Source organism: Danio aesculapii, chromosome 25 (genome assembly GCF_903798145.1).
Source record: "Danio aesculapii chromosome 25, fDanAes4.1, whole genome shotgun sequence".
In the NCBI taxonomy this organism is placed as follows: domain Eukaryota; kingdom Metazoa; phylum Chordata; class Actinopteri; order Cypriniformes; family Danionidae; genus Danio; species Danio aesculapii.
This window is the reverse complement of record NC_079459.1, coordinates 13098301-13117534: the sequence shown is the minus strand read 5'-3', so window position 1 is coordinate 13117534 and position 19234 is coordinate 13098301. Positions and strand designations below refer to the sequence as shown.

General features: G+C 35.9%; 1 protein-coding gene across 3 annotated transcripts in view; it reads right to left on the bottom strand.

Moving 5' to 3' along the window:
- The window catches only part of wasla (WASP like actin nucleation promoting factor a), a 64571-nt gene that overhangs the window by 12914 nt on the left and 32423 nt on the right, over nt 1-19234 (bottom strand). For 2 of the 3 annotated variants that reach the window (XM_056451605.1, XM_056451608.1), the window contains 4 exons: nt 17556-17736; nt 13472-13514; nt 11284-11437; nt 2736-2753 (listed from right to left, as the gene is read on the bottom strand). In XM_056451605.1, the coding sequence (XP_056307580.1) occupies nt 2736-2753; nt 11284-11437; nt 13472-13514; nt 17556-17736 (396 nt within the window). The remainder of the gene's footprint in view (nt 1-2735; nt 2754-11283; nt 11438-13471; nt 13515-17555; nt 17737-19234) is intronic. The other variant, XM_056451607.1, reaches the window with a different exon arrangement.

Below are 19234 nucleotides of genomic sequence, written 5' to 3'. Positions count from 1 at the left end.
GGACTACTGTAATGCACTTTATGTTGGAGTTAACCAGTCATGTCTTCATCATTTGCAGCTTGTGTTGCTCGCATGTTAACTAACAGTCGGAAAAGTGAACACATTACACCAATTCTCTACTCCCTCCACTGGCTCCCTGTTAAGTTGAGAATCGATTTTAAACTTTTGATGTTTGTTATTAATGCCGTCAACGGCCTTATTCCTACTTATGCAAAATTAGGCACATTCACAAACCCATCAGAGCTTTGCGATCTGCTGACCAACTTCTGCTTGAAGTCAAGATACAAGCAGTGGGGTGATCGCTCTTTTGCAGTAGCAGGTCCTAAACTTAGGAATAGCCTTTCTACTGAGCTTCTTACAATCACTGACCTGCCACTTTTTAAAGCCAAGCTTAAGATCCACTTGTTTAAATTGGCTTTTAATGCATGACAGTGACACTTCTTTATGTTTTAATGTCTTTTGTATTTTATTGATATTTCTTGTATTGTTTTGCATTGTCTGCTTTTTTGTTGTGCTGCATAAATTGTTTTACTTGTGTAAAGCACTTTGGTCAAACTTGGTTGTAGTACAGTGCTATATAAATAAAGGTTGATTGATTGAAGTAGATGTATGCGATATTAGGAAAAAAAATAAATCAAATATTTTATATATTTATATGCTTGGGGGTTTATCTCACTAACGATAGTTAAATCATAGTAAGCCAAATGTGTTTGTGTGATACAAATTTCAAGTAGGTGGTATGAAGTCGATGTAAGATATTCCATTGCTCAAAAGGTTTTCAAACCCATTTACACACATACATTTACTTAAAAGGATAAATCTTAAGACAAATTTAAAAGATTATATTTAAAAAGTATAATGTTAAATAATATCAAATAAAGGCTAAAATAAATAAAAAGTCTAAAATTAATAATGCATATATTTTTAGAGTGGACATTTTCAAGTTCATGTTTTCAAAATGCTTTTTAATGCTTAAAAATGGTTGAAATGAGAAAAAAAAAACATAAAAAAATATAATTCACGAACAAGTTAGTCATTAGTAAAACTAACAAGAAACAATATCAATTCCGTGTCTAAAACAGGGGTGACCAACCCTGTTCCTTGAGATCGACCTTCCTGCAGATTTCAGTTGCAATTCATATCAAACACACCTGCCTGTAATTATCAAGTGCTGTTCAGGTTCTAATTAATTGGTTCATGTGTGTTTGATCAGGGTTGGGGCTGAACTTTGCAGGAAGGTCGATCTCCAGGTACAGGGTTGAGCACCACTGGTCTAAAATGTAACGCATTAAAATAAAAACCTTTGGAGAAATGGTGCCATTACAACTTTTGGAATATGTTGACCCACTTTGGAATATTTTCTGCTTTCTCTTGAATTTCAGGGTAATTTAAACAACTAAAAACTTTATACACATTAAGTCCTTTTGGAATCTAGATGGTCTTGAATTGTGAGAATGTCGGTGTGAAAACATGGCAGATACAATAGATACAGCATCTGTATTAGTGGTAAATATGTATAACAATAAATATGAAAACAAACAAATAAAAACACAACACACACTCCATCAGGAAAAGTATTTGAATGCCACATCAGGATAGCTTAAAGAGATAATTCACCCAAAAATGAAAGATTTACTCACTACTCACCCTTGCGTAGTTGTTCAAAACTATGAGTTTGTTTTTCTCTGCTGAACACAAAAGATATTTTGAAGAAAGTTGAAAACCTGTAACCACTCACTTCCTTAGTAGGACAAAAATACTATGTCAATAGTTAAGAGAATTCCACTTTAAAACATCTTTTGTGTTCAACAGTAGAAAAAACCCAAAAGGTTTGAAGTAAAAGAGGAGTAAACTATGAAAGAATTAGCATTTTTGGATAAACTATCCCTTTAAAAGACTCCATGAAATGAAACAAATTTGGAGTTCTGAATCTTTTAACTCAAGAATCTGCAAATAGGTTTTAAAAAGTAAAATAACTTCATTTTAGAACTAATTTCATCTTGTAGAAAGTGACAATGTAAAAAACGTAAACAATCAAAAGGAAAGAAACAAGTATTCTAAATGACTACAATAAACAATTACAAAAATACTATCACTACCGATAATATACAGAACAGAAAAAATTTAAATACTGTAGCTACAAAATTCTATTAATTGTTAAAAAGTGAAGTCACTTCTTTTTTCTTACAAAGGACATTTAAAAATACAAATGAAATGTATTTAATAGACATTTTTCCCATATTAACTAAGTATTAAATCTTTTAAATAATAAGTATATAGCTAGAGTTTGTTAGGAACCAGCAAGCTAAATTAAAATAACCACTTATTTCTCACTGTCTATCTTTTGGGTTTTATCTAATAAAAGAAAATATCTATTTCAAATAAACCTAGCCAGTCCATTTCATGGAGTCTCAAAACGTTCACTTCAGAGAACAAAAATCCTTAAATTTTTTTACCTCAAAAATCACACCAACCAGCACCTCACACATTGATTTGAAGTCATAATTCACATATAATGGGATCAAGCACATTTTCAAAAATACAGATGGCTGTACATACATTTAGAATAAGGAATTGTACTCATGTATGCACAAATGCTATCACTGGTTAAATGGCACTTTCATATTGAAGATGTACTTCAAAGTCTGAAACCCATGCCAACAAGCAAAAATTCTGAGCTCTAATGCATGCAAATCTGAATAGCTTCAACTCAGCAAGACACACACACTACCTACCAAACCACCTGGGAGGACCTGAAGGAAAACAACAAATATTGATCAAATATAGAAATGCTAATGTATTAGCATTAGACGGCAAGATGGCGGCGCGTTCAGTTCGCGAAGCCCAGCGTCTCTCCAGTTTCTGCAATTTTGCGGTATTATTCCTGCTCATTTCGGGTCTGTTCGTACAGAACAGCAGTGCCTTTACATCGTACACCCGACAGGACATCTTGGATATTGGTTTGTGCACTCCGGACAGTTTTATTAACAATCTTCGACTCATCCCTGAGATCGCCAGAACACCCGGGCCTCAGAGCCCTCCACGGCCGGGCGGAAGTGCTCGAAGGCGGCGCAGAGAACGTAAACAAAGACGGGGGAAGCGCGGCGGGCTAAGAGCTAAGCTAAAGCTAACACCACACCGGCTCTCTTTACCCAGCATCTTTCTCGCCAATGTACGGTCACTGGTGAACAAAATGGATGAGATTCGACTGCGCATCAACCACAGCAAAAGATTATGGAACTGTAATGTCATGATTTTCACAGAAACATGGCTAAACAGCGGGATACCAGACAACGCTATATCGCTAACGGAGCATCAAACATTCCGAGCAGACAGAACGGCGGATGACTCCGGTAAGACCAGAGGCGGAGGATTATGCATTTATATTAACAAAGCTTGGTGCACAAACTCTGTCGTCGTTGGGAGACATTGCTCTGTTAACCTGGAATTTCTAATGGTTAAATGTAGACCGTTTTATCTGCCACGGGAGTTCACCTCCACCATAATAACTGCTGCTTATATCCCTCCCGACGCTGATGCCAAGCTTGCTATGAATGAACTTCATGCAGCCATCAGCAAACAACAGACTGCTCACCCGGAGGCTGCTTTTATTGTTGCGGGGGATTTTAATCACTCAAACTTAAAGACAGTGCTCCCCAAATTCCATCAGAACATTTTCTGCCACACAAGGGGAAACAAAACTTTAGACCAAGTTTACACAAACATGGCTGAAGCATATGCTGTGACCCCCCTCCCCCACTTGGGTCAATCAGATCACCTTTGTTTGTTTCTCACCCCCAAATACTCACCCATCGTCAACCGTGTGAAGCCATCAGTAAGGACCATCAAAGTGTGGCCAGCGGGGGTGGACTCCACACTCCAGGACAGGTTTGAACACACAGACTGGAGTATGTTTGCTTCCCAGGCCACATGTGGCTCTCACACAGACATTGACAGTTACACTTCCTCTGTTCTGGAATATATCAACACCACCATAGACAGTGTTACAACCCAGAAACAGATCACCACTTACCCAAATCAAAAGCCATGGATGAACAAGGAGGTGCGCCTCCTGCTGAAGGCACGCAACACTGCATTCAGATCAGGGGATGCACAGGCCTACAGCACTTCCAGGGCTAATCTGAAGAGGGGCATCAAAAAGGCCAAGCACTGCTACAAGCTAAAGCTAGAGGAGCACTTTTCCAACTCTGATCCTCGGCGCATGTGGCAGGGCATCCAGACCATCAGCAACTACAAACCCAGCCAGTCCACCCCCACAGCCACAAATGTCTCCTTCCTGAACGAGCTAAATGACTTTTATGCCCGCTTTGAAAGAGACAATACAGAACCCTACACCAGGAACACTACCTCAACCGACCACTCACCTATCACACTCACCTCCACAGAGGTCTACACCGCACTGAGTCGGATCAATGTGCGTAAGGCTGCTGGACCAGACGGTATCCCTGGGCGCGTCCTCAAAGCATGTGCAGAACAGCTCGCTGGGGTGTTCACAGACATTTTCAACCTGTCACTTAACCTAGCAACTGTGCCAACATGCTTTAAAACCACCTCTATTGTGCCAGTGCCGAAACACTCCAGCCCAACATGCCTGAATGACTACCGCCCTGTAGCACTCACACCCATCATCATGAAGTGCTTCGAGCGGTTGGTCCTGGCACATCTGAAAGACTCTCTGCCATCCACACTGGACCCACATCAGTTTGCCTACCGTGGCAACAGGAGCACAGAAGATGCCGTCTCCATAGCACTGCACTCTGTCCTCACACACCTGGACAATAAAAACACTTATGCACGAATGCTGTTTGTTGACTTCAGCTCAGCATTCAACACTGTCATACCCTCTAAGCTACTGATCAAACTCAGAGACCTGGATATCGACACATCTCTCTGCAACTGGGTTATGGACTTTCTGACTAACAGACCTCAGAATGTTAGATCAGGCCACATCTGCTCCACCACCGTCACACTCAACACTGGTGTACCACAGGGCTGCGTGCTGAGCCCCTTCCTCTACTCCCTTTTTACCATCGACTGTAGGCCTGTGAACAGATCCAACACCATCATCAAATTTGCAGATGACACCACAGTGATTGGTCTAATCAGCAATAATGATGAGACTGCCTACAGGGAGGAGATACAGCATCTGGCCACTTGGTGCACCGACAATAATCTGCTCCTTAACACCAGCAAGACCAAGGAGCTCATTGTGGACTTCAGGAAGGGACGAACAGGCTCACATGATCCCATCCACATTAATGGGATGGCCGTTGAGCCTGTCTCATCCTTCAAGTTCCTGGGGACCCACATCTCTAAGGACCTTTCCTGGACCACCAACACCTCCAGCCTGGTCAAGAAGGCTCACCAGCGCCTATTCTTCTTGAGGCAACTTAAGAAGAACCAGCTTTCATCAGCCGTCCTGGTGAACTTCTACCGCTGCACAATAGAAAGCATCCTGACCAACTGCGTCACAGTCTGGTATGGAAGCTGCTCTGTTGCTGAGCGTAAGGCACTGCAGCGGGTGGTGAAAACTGCCCAACGCATCACAGGGACTACACTGCCAGCCATTGAGGACATCCAGAAGAAACACTGTCTGCGCCGAGCACGCAGTATTCTTAAGGACACCTCTCACCCTGCTCACAGACTGTTCTCTCTCCTGCCTTCCGGCAGGCGCTTCAGGCTCCCCCGGACAAAAACCAGCAGACTGAGGAACAGCTTTTTCCCCAGAGCTGTCTTCCTTTTGAACTCTGCCCCTCACTGACTCTTTTGCCCCCCCAATACACCCCCCACACTCCTCTAACTTATACTCCTCACAATCACTGCACTATTTAACATTTGCACATTTAAAGTTTGCACATATTCATTGCACTGATTCATTTACTTGAACTGTACATACCCACAGCACATGGACATTTGTAATTTGTAATTATGTTTATCTATCTGCCACTCCTGATTATTAATAGTATCCTGTACATATATTCATTTATGCAAATCTCTGTTCATAGCTAATACAACCTGTATATAATGTTGATAGTACATCCATCTGTAAATATCACCATAGTTTTTCTATAACTGCACTTTATAACTTATACCTGTATCCTGCACTTGCTGCTATTGCACTGCTGGTTAGACCTAAACTGCATTTCGTTGCCTTGTACTTGTACATGTGTAATGACAATAAAGTTGAATCTAATCTAATCTAATGTACCCAACTCCTGAGATGAAGCCTGTGAGGTACATTATAGGTAAATTATTTTAATGTGATATATTGACGGTGTTGTTTCATGCAGCATTTTGTTTTCAGCGGGGACAGAAAACTTACTGAAGAAACTAGTACACTGTAAAAACAAAAAGTTCAAACACTTCAAGACAACACAATTTCAATTACTTGCAGTGTCTTTCCAACTAACTAAAATTCACTAGCAATTTCTTAGTCAACCTATTTCTACACCATTGTCTCTAGTGCATTTAGCAAGGTTATGGTACATTAACATTTTACTTCAATTCTATTTTTAAATTTGCAATTTTTTTTTTAGTTTCATTGGTTTTGTTGGCGTGTTTAGTTTTCATTCTGTGAACATTTCCATTTAGCTATTATATATTTACTTTCAGTAATTATAGTTGAGCAGAGTTAACAGAACGCTTCCAGTGTAGACCAAAGTTTAAAGAAAATTATTATTATTAATTACTCTCTCATATTATGTTCCAATTCCCCCAAGAATTATGCTCGCCTTTAGATTTTAGATTAAATTCGAGAGCTCTCTGATCCTCCATTGACAACAATAGTCCTGAGATGATCAAAGTCCAGATAAAGAACTAAAAAACATAGGCAAAACATTCCATTTGACTTCAGTGGTTCAAATGTAATCATATAAAACTCTATCTAGTGGCCCTATCATGCAACCGGCGCAATAAGGCGCAAGACATTTATGGCATGATTTGTTGCTGTTTTCAGACCAGCGCAACGCTGATTTTCACATTTTGCACCATGTTGTTTAAACAGAAAATACATTTGCGCCACTTTGTGGACTGATGGGTGTGCTGGTCTAAATAGATGTGTGCTAAGGTTCATCGTTTCGGTGTTGCTATTTTGAAGAACTGAAATAGACTGCATTGACCAACTAAAAGCAAGCCTAAAGTCCAGCGCAGATTGCGTTAGTTATGCGTCTATGTGGGTTCAAATGCTTACACATTGCTTAATACACACAGGATGTACAACAATAAACAAATATCTTTACATACGAAAAAAATGCTAAAAAAACATTATTTTCTACATAAATATATAAACCACAGCCTTCATGCTTCATCTCAGGGGGATTTTTCAGTTTATTCATGACAATTTGATTTGCATAATGTTATTATTATTATCAGTATTATTTACTATATGCATATTTATATTAGTTTTAATAAAGACAAGTTTAGATTTGTCCACCTGTCGGGTTTTGGAGAGGTATGTGTCACTATATGAGGCATAAGATTAGGACATGTATTTGGATATAATTCAGTTTTTTGACCACATTTTGTTATAATTGTTCATTTATTTGTGTGCTGGAAATTAAAACTGAATTTAGAAATAGTTTTGAAACAAATCTTTGGGCTTAAACAAAATTAAATATGTAGCCTAATAAATGTCTTCAGTGGAGTAAGTACAACACCATTTCCTTATCCACTAAAGTAAAGGAGTAAAGAGTAAAGTAAAGAGAAAGTAAAGAGGCTGAATGGAGGATGCTCGTTCCTTACTCTTATCCAAAACACATCCATAACTCATTAAGAGAATATGCACAACCCTGTTAAACAATGCACCAGGGAGCAAAGCATATTTTTCTGTCCTTAAAATAGCAAAAGTGGATTGGAACACACCCTGCGCTTTAGACTTTGCACTTAGATCTGTAAAATAGAACCCTAGGAACACTTTTGTGTGCCAAAAAAAGTTTTTGTTTGCAACATCATCTTTTTCACATAACGTCACGTCAAGGTACACACCAAAACACAACAAAGTGTTCTTGGAGTTTTGTATGATTACAGTTGAACCACTGGCCACATGGTTCTTGGTTCATTTTCTGGACTTTGAACATTTCTGTCTGGGACCAATTCTGTCTATGGGTAGATTTCTTCTAAAATATCTGAACTTTTGTCCTGAAGATGATCAAAGAACTCAGGCAATTGGACCAACATGAGGCTAACTTTTGCGTGAACTAACCTTTCATTTTTGCAGTTTACGTTAACTCTTGGGCCAACCTCTTAATAATATAAATAAAATACTTGATAGAAAAATCTTGATCCCAAGAAATGTATAAAAGTTTAAAAAAGAAAGCAAATAAATATTTAGAGAAACTCAGTCATATTAAAGGGTTAGTTCAGCCAAAAATAAAAAGTGACCCATGAATTATTCACCCTCAAGTCATCCACGATGTCTATGACTTCTTTCAGTAATATGATATATTCATTGTAAATTTTTGGCTCTTTCAACATTCATACATTGACACAATGGGTGGATGTTTACCTTCAACAGTCCAAAAAAAGTCCAATAAAGCACATCCATCTATAATACAAAGCGTCTTTGGGAGGTGAATTAAAGCAAATCTTTGTGTTTTAGGTCAAAAATATCCACATTTAAAACTTTATAAACAGTTTAGTATAACTTTTGGTGATAGATTGCTATTGTTGTTTTCTTTTAAGGTGTACTATTTAGATGCATTAAATGCCAGCAGCTGAACAGGATTGCGTTTTGTTTGCCTTTCTTCTGCATTAATTTCAACTTTGTATGTGCATCACACCCCTGTCCATCTGGTGGAGCCAAGTCGATTCACAACAGGAGACCTTCACTCACTCCCGGAGCCCTGTGAGGCATTATTTATTATGGATGGGAGAGATTTATTTGCATGTGAACACCTACACCACAAGATCATTTTAAAATAACATTCACTGGATTCAAATGAAAGGAGTAATTCATTTACAATTAGAATGCATTGAAGGCGAGTAAATCATGAGCTAATCTTCATTTTTGAGGGAACTAATCCTTTAAAGATAATTTAATAATAAAGGGTGACACTGAATGAAATTTTCACTTTTTAGATTGTTTTGTGCTTAGGTTTGTGCTGTGTTTGCCAGCTCAGACAAGTAGTAAAGAATATATGCAGCTTGTTTTTTTTTTATTTTACACAATTTATGTTGAAACATTTAATTTCAGAAAGCTTTTTTAAGCCTAACTGTAAAACAAATAAATAAAATGTTACATTAAATTTGAAATGACAATCTCTGAACCATTCTCAGATAGGATGGTGGGCCAATTCAAAGGTTACCATTGTCTAACTTTGGCCCGCAAGCACTAGTTTGGGAATCTCTGGTTTTATATATGAAGGGAATATCTTAGAAGGAGTGAGCAAAAACTTGCTTGTCGCTACAAAACATGCCTTACGATTTCAGGCAATGCGAAGCTGGATTCAAATTAAAATACCATTTTAAGAATACAGCTGTACCTACAATTTGTCCGGAAGATGAATTATTTAAAATATAATTAGTTTATTTTATTTAAATACAATTAGCAAATGCTAACCTAAATTCACTCCAGTTTAGAATCAGATAATCCTCTACTCATGTGCAGAACTGTGTTTGTCAGCATGGTGTTATTGGTTTTCACAATAACCAGCGCATCTTCATATGTATGTTTGAATACATTTTACATTGATAATGGATGCAGCAATGTCAAGCAATAATAAATTACATGCAATAATTATATACACACAGGACACATGATGTGGAAGCGGCTTCAAATACTCCATGTCAGTCATAAAGACAAAAGTCAGCAGAAGCTTGAGGCTTGGTTGAATGCTGCGTGTCTGTGAGATGTTTAGGTTTAGCTGCTCATTAAGGAGGAATGAGTAGCGTAGTAAAGAATCTAACTAAGGATCTGAGAATCCTTGTAGAAAAGATACACATGTGTTGTTTCACTAAAGCAACCATTCATCTGTGTTGTGTTTTATTTTCATTTGTTTATATTCATTTATTCTTCATTTAATTATTTTATTTAATCATATGATCATTAGTCATTTATATAATTATCATTATATCATTTTATTGATAAATAATTAGTTAATGATTTGATTATTATTATTATTATTATTATTATTGATTATTTGTCATTTTATTATGTTTTTATATTTTATTATTAATACTTTCCAATAGTTATTGCTTTATTATTATTTCATTTTTCCATATTGACATAATCTTATGAGTGTGTGGATTCAAGCAACACTTTGTTTTCATGAGTAACAGATAAGAGAATGTCTCCATTTCAAGGTCTGTATTGTTTCTGGACAATGTTGTGAAGCAGTAATTTTCTATTGCTGTTGCTTGTGGTGTAATAACACTTGTTGAAATTATTCTGGTCAGACGAAGTGATGATCATACGCAAGTAATATTATTCAATAAACTCTGCTCTTACTTTATCATCATTACCATGTCTCCTGCTTCTGCTTTTCTCTAGCTTTCTCAGTCAACTCCTATATTGATAGGAGACTGGTAATTCAGTTGAATACTGGTTAACGGGTTTGGGTATTGGGTGGCTCCCGCTGGCTTGTTGTCTGCATAACTAAAGAAACAGACATTTTCTGACAGTATCTGGCATCCAGGGCTAAAACTTATTTATCTGGCGTGACGAGCGTGATCTAACAACAGCCATTACTGAACCAGCCTCAGAGAGAAGCAGGGTGAGCAGCAGCTCATTAGCATTTAATGAGACATGAACCAAAATGGCTCACTGTGAACTGAACCAATTTATATATGCAAGTTATATACTTTTTATAAAGACCATAAAGAATCCTATCAACTTGCGTAAAACGGACATTCCATGTCAGCTTTAAACATGCTTATTTTACATTTCTGTGCAAATGAATAATGTTTTTCTATATAAACAGCTACATACCATATTTCCCGCCACATGAGTCTTTATCAACTCTGAATATGATGTTTTGTCTATTGTCAGTTAGTTTTACTGCAGTTTAGTTTTTGATTTATTTTATTTCAGCTAACAAAAAATGATTATTGACCAATAGTTTTAGCCTTAGTCTCAGTTTTCATTTATGAAAAAACTTTGGTACTTAGAATGAAGTTTAAAGCCATGGAAAACTATTTTGTTGATTTAGGCCAGACTTTGAGACAGCGTATGATTGATGGCCAGACCCCAGACATATCAATATGTCAAGGCCACAGAAAAATCGCAGCTGTTCAGAGCTGCGAGTGTCTGAGAGCGATCAGTCTCACCTTGTCTCCTCAGCTCATTCTTCACGGCCTCTACACCACCCTTCTTCTCAATGAAGTCGTAGATGACCTTAGACGTCTCCTTGTCTTTGAGCTGGGCTTCAGAAATGCCACACATGTCAAACAAGTTCTTCAGCTCTGGGTCCAAATTATTCAACTGCAAAAGACAAAAAAAGCTAAATAGTAAGACTTTTTTTTTCATTAATACGCAAGTCACATATTTAACCTGCTGTGAAGTTGAGAACTGTTTATTTAGTCAATTTATATTAGTGCTTGCAAGGCAGTAACAAGCAGAAATTGTTGTGGTTAACAAGTAGTTTTTTCCTGTACAAAAGTCACATGACAATAAGATAAGTACTAGAGTGTTTCGAAGCAGTTTCTAATGTCTTCTGTCTGGTTTAATAAGGTATTGTGTAAGCTTTCTTACTTATCCTAGTCAAAAATTCACTCTCTACTACAAGCCAAATAGAACAGAATTATTTATGTTTATAGTAAAATCATGTGGATGTGCTGACATTTTTATATTTAGGGATTGTTTAGATCACCAACCTTAATTATGAGCAATAGTAATAGTGAAGCTTGCCTTAGTAAGCACAACTAAATATAAATAGGAGGAGAAAGAGAGAGAAATTAATGAAAAGTCAAAAAATAACCAATAAATGGATGCAAAGCAAAAGGTCCAGTCACATTCCAATATGCAAACAGTTGCAAGATGGCAATTTTCAGCTCAATATGCAAATAGAATTGTCACTGTGTGTTAGTATTTGAATGCACAAATATCTATTTATTTTTATAATTGTTCTTTAAACTAAAAAGTATATATATATATATATATATATATATATATATATATATATATATATATATATATATATATATATATATATATATATATATATATATATATATATATATATATATAAAAATAATGAAAGTCAGAATTATTACATTTAATAATATTTAATAATATTATTTATTTAATACATTTAATAATACATTCATAATAATTTATTACTTATTAAACATATCCATTCACAAACCCTATAACCCTTACCAAGAAACGAACAAAACATAGCTGCCTGTCAATTACTTTAGTCTACAACAATAATAGTTTCATAATAATAAAATAGGTCAGGTCAGTATCCTCAGCAGTAACAAAAAAGGGAGAACTTTTAAGCAAATGTTACTACAAGGAAAGTATTCAAATGCTATTTTTAAATAAAGTTTTACTGAGATGGATTGTTGGTGATTGTATGGGTGCTGGCCAGATTGGGAATCTATACATGAACAAAAACAAATTAAGACCTTTTAAAAAAGATTTAAGACCTACAACATAATATTTCAGCAGATTTAAGACTTATTAAGGCTTAAAATTTAGCGTTTGAGATTTAAGACATTTTAAGACCCCACGGATACCTTGTATTTGAGTTATTTTGGATTTTAACCTAATTTCTTAAAATGTAATGTTTATTGAAACTAAAACAAAAAGGGGGAAAAATGACATTACAGTTCAAATAAAAAATATTTAAGACAAGACATTTTAATATCAGATCAAGGTGAGTAAAATAAAATAGCAAGAGAAATATGAATGCAATTTTGCCTTGCAAGCACTACAAATCACACGTTCCCAGCATTCATGCTGTTCTCAAACATAGCACAATCCTGCCACCTTGTGGGAAAACCAAAATGGAAAAACATCTCTGGTAAAACCATTCATTACGTCATGCAAAACATTCCAACCGCATGCATAATGCAAAACCCGAAATGTGAACGCTTCTTCAGAGCATTTGCATATTTTCCCAGTAATTTATAAGCAACACCATCTCATTTTATTGCCCTGAATCTCTGATTGCATCATAAAAAGACTGCATGTGGCAATTTCCCAGACACCTCCATAACAATTGATTTGAAATCAATTTAAAATACACACAATGCAAATATACAGATGCGACGATGTGCACAAATGCATTCTGGGCTATGTTGTGGGCGACAGGCTGCATATTCAAGCGTCAGAGGCTTCAGCCTGCGTGAACACAAGGCTATTGAGGCATTTCATCATGCCATTACTACACAGGTCAGCATTGTTTTCCAATGAGAGATTCTTCAATATGTATGTGAGAGTGTGTACGACATTGAGAGCGTGCTAGTGTGTCGGTGGGGGTGACAGAGCAAGTCATTGTTGTGTACTTACATCGAAGCCTGTGTTCGGATCCCATCCTACATGACCGATGTGCCTGGAAAACAATGTGTTAAATGCAGTCAGAATGTGGTAATAAACAAGATTAAAAAAATTAAATTAAACTTAAAGGGAGAGTACACCCCAAAAAACTTTCATGGCTTTCTTTTTCCTGTTGAACACTAAAGAAGATATTTTAAAGTAAGCTGAAGACCTATAACCACTGACAATGGTTGGAAAAGCATTCTCTGGAAGTCAATGGTTACAAGTTTCCAGCTTTATTCATATAAGTGCTTTTGAGTTTAACAGAACAATCTCAAACTAATTTGAAACAGGAAAAGTGTGAGTAAATAATGACGAATGTTCAGTTTTGGGTGAACTATACCTAGCTTAAAATGACAGGCTACTCAAAAACCAAAAATCTGTCATCTTTTATTGCCTTCACTTGATACAAACCTGGGAAGCAGCAGTTCATACCATGGTCCTACTATAGATGTCAATATCCGTTTCCATGTGGATTAAGCTTATGCGGCAAACTGTAACATTGCATTAAACATTTGCAAAGAAAGCCCCATTTCCATCCCAATGAGTCGCAGAGAACTAAATTTCCTGATAAACTGGTGCCAAATATAAAAAGGAAAAAGAAGCCACTGTGAGACCCCTTTTATCTTATGTAATTGAAGTACTTGAGCCTCCAATAACAAAGATGAGAAAATGAATGCTGTCATAACTCAGACCGCCTTGTTTTTTTTGCGATTCCGCGATCGCAAAATCCAACGCATAATAAAAAAAACAGCAAATTTTTATGATCCTGCAAAATTCCAAATTTAAACGCTAAATAACCGCAAAAAAATCAATAATCTCTTAAAACATCCAATTCCAAACCATATAATCAAATTACATTTATTTCAGTTTGCAATTAATTGTTTTACATGACTTAAAAAGGTTGCATACGCAGTGCACGTGATGTGTTTGAGTGTCTCTCAAAAAATGACATCTCACCTGCGCCCTCACAATCATTACATCACATGACAGTGGGGGGAGTCTGTTTTGCAGCCTGTGCAGTAAGCAGACACGGATGAAGTGTGAGTGATGTACATGTGAAGTCACAATGCAAAGACTGGATTAGACATCCTGTGGTGCAAATTGGGGGTTTTGTGCGTTTGACGCGCATCAGACTGCAAAAGTAAGTGGAAGCAAACTTCTAAAAATGGAGCAATGGAACAGAGAGAAAAGCAAGCAGCTTACAATGGTGGAGGTTGGAACATTTCTGATGTTGTGCAATGTTTTTGATGGTTTGTCCATGTACCACTGCACCCCATTTCCCACATAAAATTGCCATTGCGCTGCATAAATAGTCAATGTATGCCTGTTAAACATTTTAATTTGACTTTTGATTGATTTATCTGGTAAATGCGTTTCAATTGTAATTTATGCATATTTTTATCAGATAAAAAGTTTGCAAAATGTATGCATAATGTTTCCATTAAGCAATTTTAATGTGGAAAAAGGTGGAAGGAAGCATGGCTAACGGCCACTGGTTTACAACATTCTTTGAAATATTTTGTTTGTCAGAAGAAATTCATAAAAGTTTAAAACTACTTAAGAGTGTGAATAAATAGAGGACATTTAAATTTTTGGGAGAACTATTCATTTAAATCCATTTATCCATCTTGTTCTACACTCATAAAAGTTCTACTTTTACTCATCTTCAAAACACAAAGATAGATATTTTTTATTCAAATTTGTTCACCAAAATTCTAAATATTTGTAAGCAGACTAGGGTGGGGCAATTAATCAAAAAGTAATCAAAATCGACATTCAGAACCTATATTCAATCAAATTTTTCTAGGTCAATTTTTTCTACCACGTGTGAAATCAGGTGACCCTGCTCTGTTAAGGCTGAATTATACTTATTATATTATGATTTATACTTATTATATTATTATGATATTGTACTTGTGTAATGTGTACAGTGTGGCGCAGCCTTCACATACCCAGCGCACCTCTCAAAAAAAACGTACTTGCACGTCACAACGACGCTTAGCGCAAGCTTTGTGATTGGTCGGTACGGAAGTGGTGATGACAGCGGGCAGCACAGAGGGCCACGTTTTATGCAATGTGTTACATCCCAGGACGTATTTGTTTCTGTTGTTTTGTTTTTTTTCTTTCTTTCTTTCTCTGCTACACCCTAGTAGGAGCTAATGACCATCACCTGCTGCCACTTATGAACCACTCCGTGATTGGAGGACGAGAAAAGCAGTGGGCATTTAAACAGCAGTTCTCCACTAGAATAGTGTGTTTTTGTGTGTGAGCGGAGGCTTTGTTTTTGTGAGGCTTTATAAATATATATTTAGTTTGATTCTTTAAAGCATCATTTGTTGATTAGGAGCTTTAATTTGTTTAAGTTCTGTTGATGCGGTTTATCATCTGAAATAGCTTTTGCCTCGAACTCTTTTTGATTGTAAGTTAATTTTTGTTTTCAATACTACTTTGTTATCCACTCTTTATTCTGTTAATTTGGGATTGGGTTAGTAGGGAGGGGGTGCCATTTTTCTTTTTGTAACCATTTTCTCCTGTTTAAGTTAGTAAGGGAGTGAGAGTATTTTTGATGTATTTTTCTTTTCTTTTCTTTGATAGATTATTCAGTTCTTCCCTTTCTCTCGGTTAGAAAACGTTTGTTTGTTGTTTTGGCTTGAACCCCCTCTTGAAGCCTTTTTCTTTTGAAACCCTCCCTTAATCCTTTAATAAATATTGTTAATCTTTATTCAAGTTGCATTTTCTTTGTTGTTTAGTCCTTTGAGAAGTTGCTCATGTGACCTCATTGCTGACACACACACACAAAACTCCACTAATATTCTGTTGCGTTCCTGTGAGTTGAGGGGAACGTAACAAATGTGTTTTAATTTCAGTTGTTTAGCATTGACGTTCAATAAATAATCATAGATAGTAGATGGTGTGTGTTCACTTCAATTATTTTAAAATAAAGTAATCCACCCTGCATTCAAAAATCTCTCACATGTGAGAGCATATTTACTGTACAAAACTTCAGTGAACTATAAAAGGCAAAAACATTAAACAAATAAATACAATAATGGTTCATTAATTGTAATCGAGTTAAAATGTTCAATTAATCGTAATTTAGATTTTAGGCCAATCACCCAGCCCTAAAACAAAAATAAAAAAATTAAATTAAATACATGTTTCCTTGAATATTTGCTTTAAATAAGCACATTTAATTCTGGCTATTTTTCACCTGTAAACATTGGGCAGCACAAACAGAAGCTCACCTATACCTGAGTGACAAGAATAAACTTCACTGGTTCTTATGGAAACTCAAACATGACACAAAAATGAACTTCACTGTTATGTGCATATTTGAAGTTCTGCGACCAAATCTGAATGCTGTAAACACGGTTAGCTGATCAATGATTATACATAAACAAAAGCCAAAATCCTAAAGCCCTCATCAGACCACTTAATGAATCCATTTGAATTAAGCGATTTAATATTTGATCTTTTTACAAATGTTATGGTGTGTACACTTCCAATGAAGGGAAATCTATCAAAATGGTAATCCAAAAATGAAAACCTCTCTTTGATTTGGAACAAGTTGATGAGTTTTCATTGTCATACAAAAAATTTGTGCTGGGCGAGGATTAATCATGATTAATCACGTCCAAAATAAAAGTTTGTTTTGACATAATAAATATACACACTACACACATTTTACACACAGGCATGCATATATTTGAGAAATTGTTTATTTATAATTAGATATAAAATATATATGAGAAATTTAAATATAATAAGTTGTTTTTTTTTACATGTGTATTACATAATACATAATAAATATATATAATACACAAACATCTTCTGTCAAAACAAACTTTTAATTTGTATGTGCGTTATAGTAGGTTTTATTTTTGTAATCATAATTAAAAACAAAACAAAAAATTAAAAAAACAATAAATATTAAAGAAAGCACTGAAATAGTTAGCATTGTAGTATTGATAGCATTGTCTTGACTTTAATAAATTACTGATGTCACTTCCTGTCAACACAGGAAGTACTGAACCCGTCACACGTAAAGACTCACTGGAAGTTGCTTGGTGTCCCGATGTCAGCCTTTGTCAGCTTCTTCCTCTTGCCCTTGACCTTTTTTTCCTTCTTGTTAAGGCCACTGTGCACCATGTTATTCACGTGGGAATTGTTGTGGAAGCGCATGTTGTTGATCTCCGGATTCTTGATGTCCACCGTCGCCATCGGGAGAGTGGGTCCTGGGCACATTACAAAAAAATTATTAGCGACGGTCTAAGAATTGACAATTACTTGCACACATATCCCAGTGAGAGTATCAGTAGTGGTCTCTGGCCGAGCTCTGAGAGTTTGTGCTGCCAACAACAGCAGATTCTGTCCATGCGTAAGCATAGAGGGGGCGTCTCATAGTTGTGGTTCAAGTCATAATGAATGAAACACACACATTCCTAAAAGTTTGTGCATTCAAGGTTTAGATGAAACCAGTATGATTGTACTAATAATAATAATAATAATAATAATAATAATAATAATAATAACAATAAACAGTTTTAGTTATTATTATTATTATTATTATTATTATTATTATTATTATTAACAACAACAACAAAAACATATAATACTTAAATTTCCAATGTCAAACAAATGAACGTATTGTGAAAACATAATAAATAAAGTCATGAATCAAAACAAATGTCTTTTTAATGATATTTATTGAAATAAACATGACCACATTACGAAAACATAGCAGTGGCCAACAGAGCCACAAGTGAGATACTCTGAATCATGACAAATATATACATATTATGTCATAATGATTCTCATCATTATGTGGATGATAGAAAAGCAGCATTCATAGAAAGGAATGCTGCTCAAACAACAGGCTTTGTATAAAACTTTCCCCAATTCCAGCAGCATTAGCTAGCAATCTCTTGCAATATAGTCAGCAAGTTCAATATGAAAGACATAGCCATGGATGACATATAAAAGCTGTACATTAATTAATAAATAAATAAATAAACAAACATTCAAATATACGGTGTTCAAAAAAATAATGCAAAATTGTACTGACATCTTTCAGCCACACTTTGGACACAAAAGTCTTTCAGTCAAGAGCAGTGAGTGATTTTGTATTATTGTTGTTTGATTAATGATAAAAACAGTCGGCAGCAGGAATATTGCACACTGTCACTTTAAGAGCAGTACGGTTCCACTTTCACATGTCTCTAGATTCTCAACTCATTTGTTTATTACATAAATGAGGGTTAATATATATAACCAAACACCACGTTTTGACACAAATTTGCATGTATTTGACCATTAAAGTGCTTACATTAAGATGACTTTAGATATGTGTGCTCTGCTCGTCTCCGAGGCTGAACGCATACACACAACAGCATGCCATCTCTTTCACACTTTTAAAAACATGAATTATTCGAATGTATATCAATGAATGATGTGCTGCAAAAGTTACATTACAGTACATGCTTTTAGTAATTTTTACGTGAAACTGAGCTTTGCAGAGCAACAAATGTGTACAACTGGAAAAGGGGTGGTATGATGCAATAATCATTTTACCTCGATTAATGTTTTTTCATAATATAGGATAAAGGATAGGATGTTGGATAAGCATAATCAAGTAGCAGGACTTATTTTAAAAGCATATCTAAACGCTAGGCTTAGTGTAGAGTCTTAAATTAAAGTGGTGTTATAATAATCGTGTAACCCACCGGTCCTACT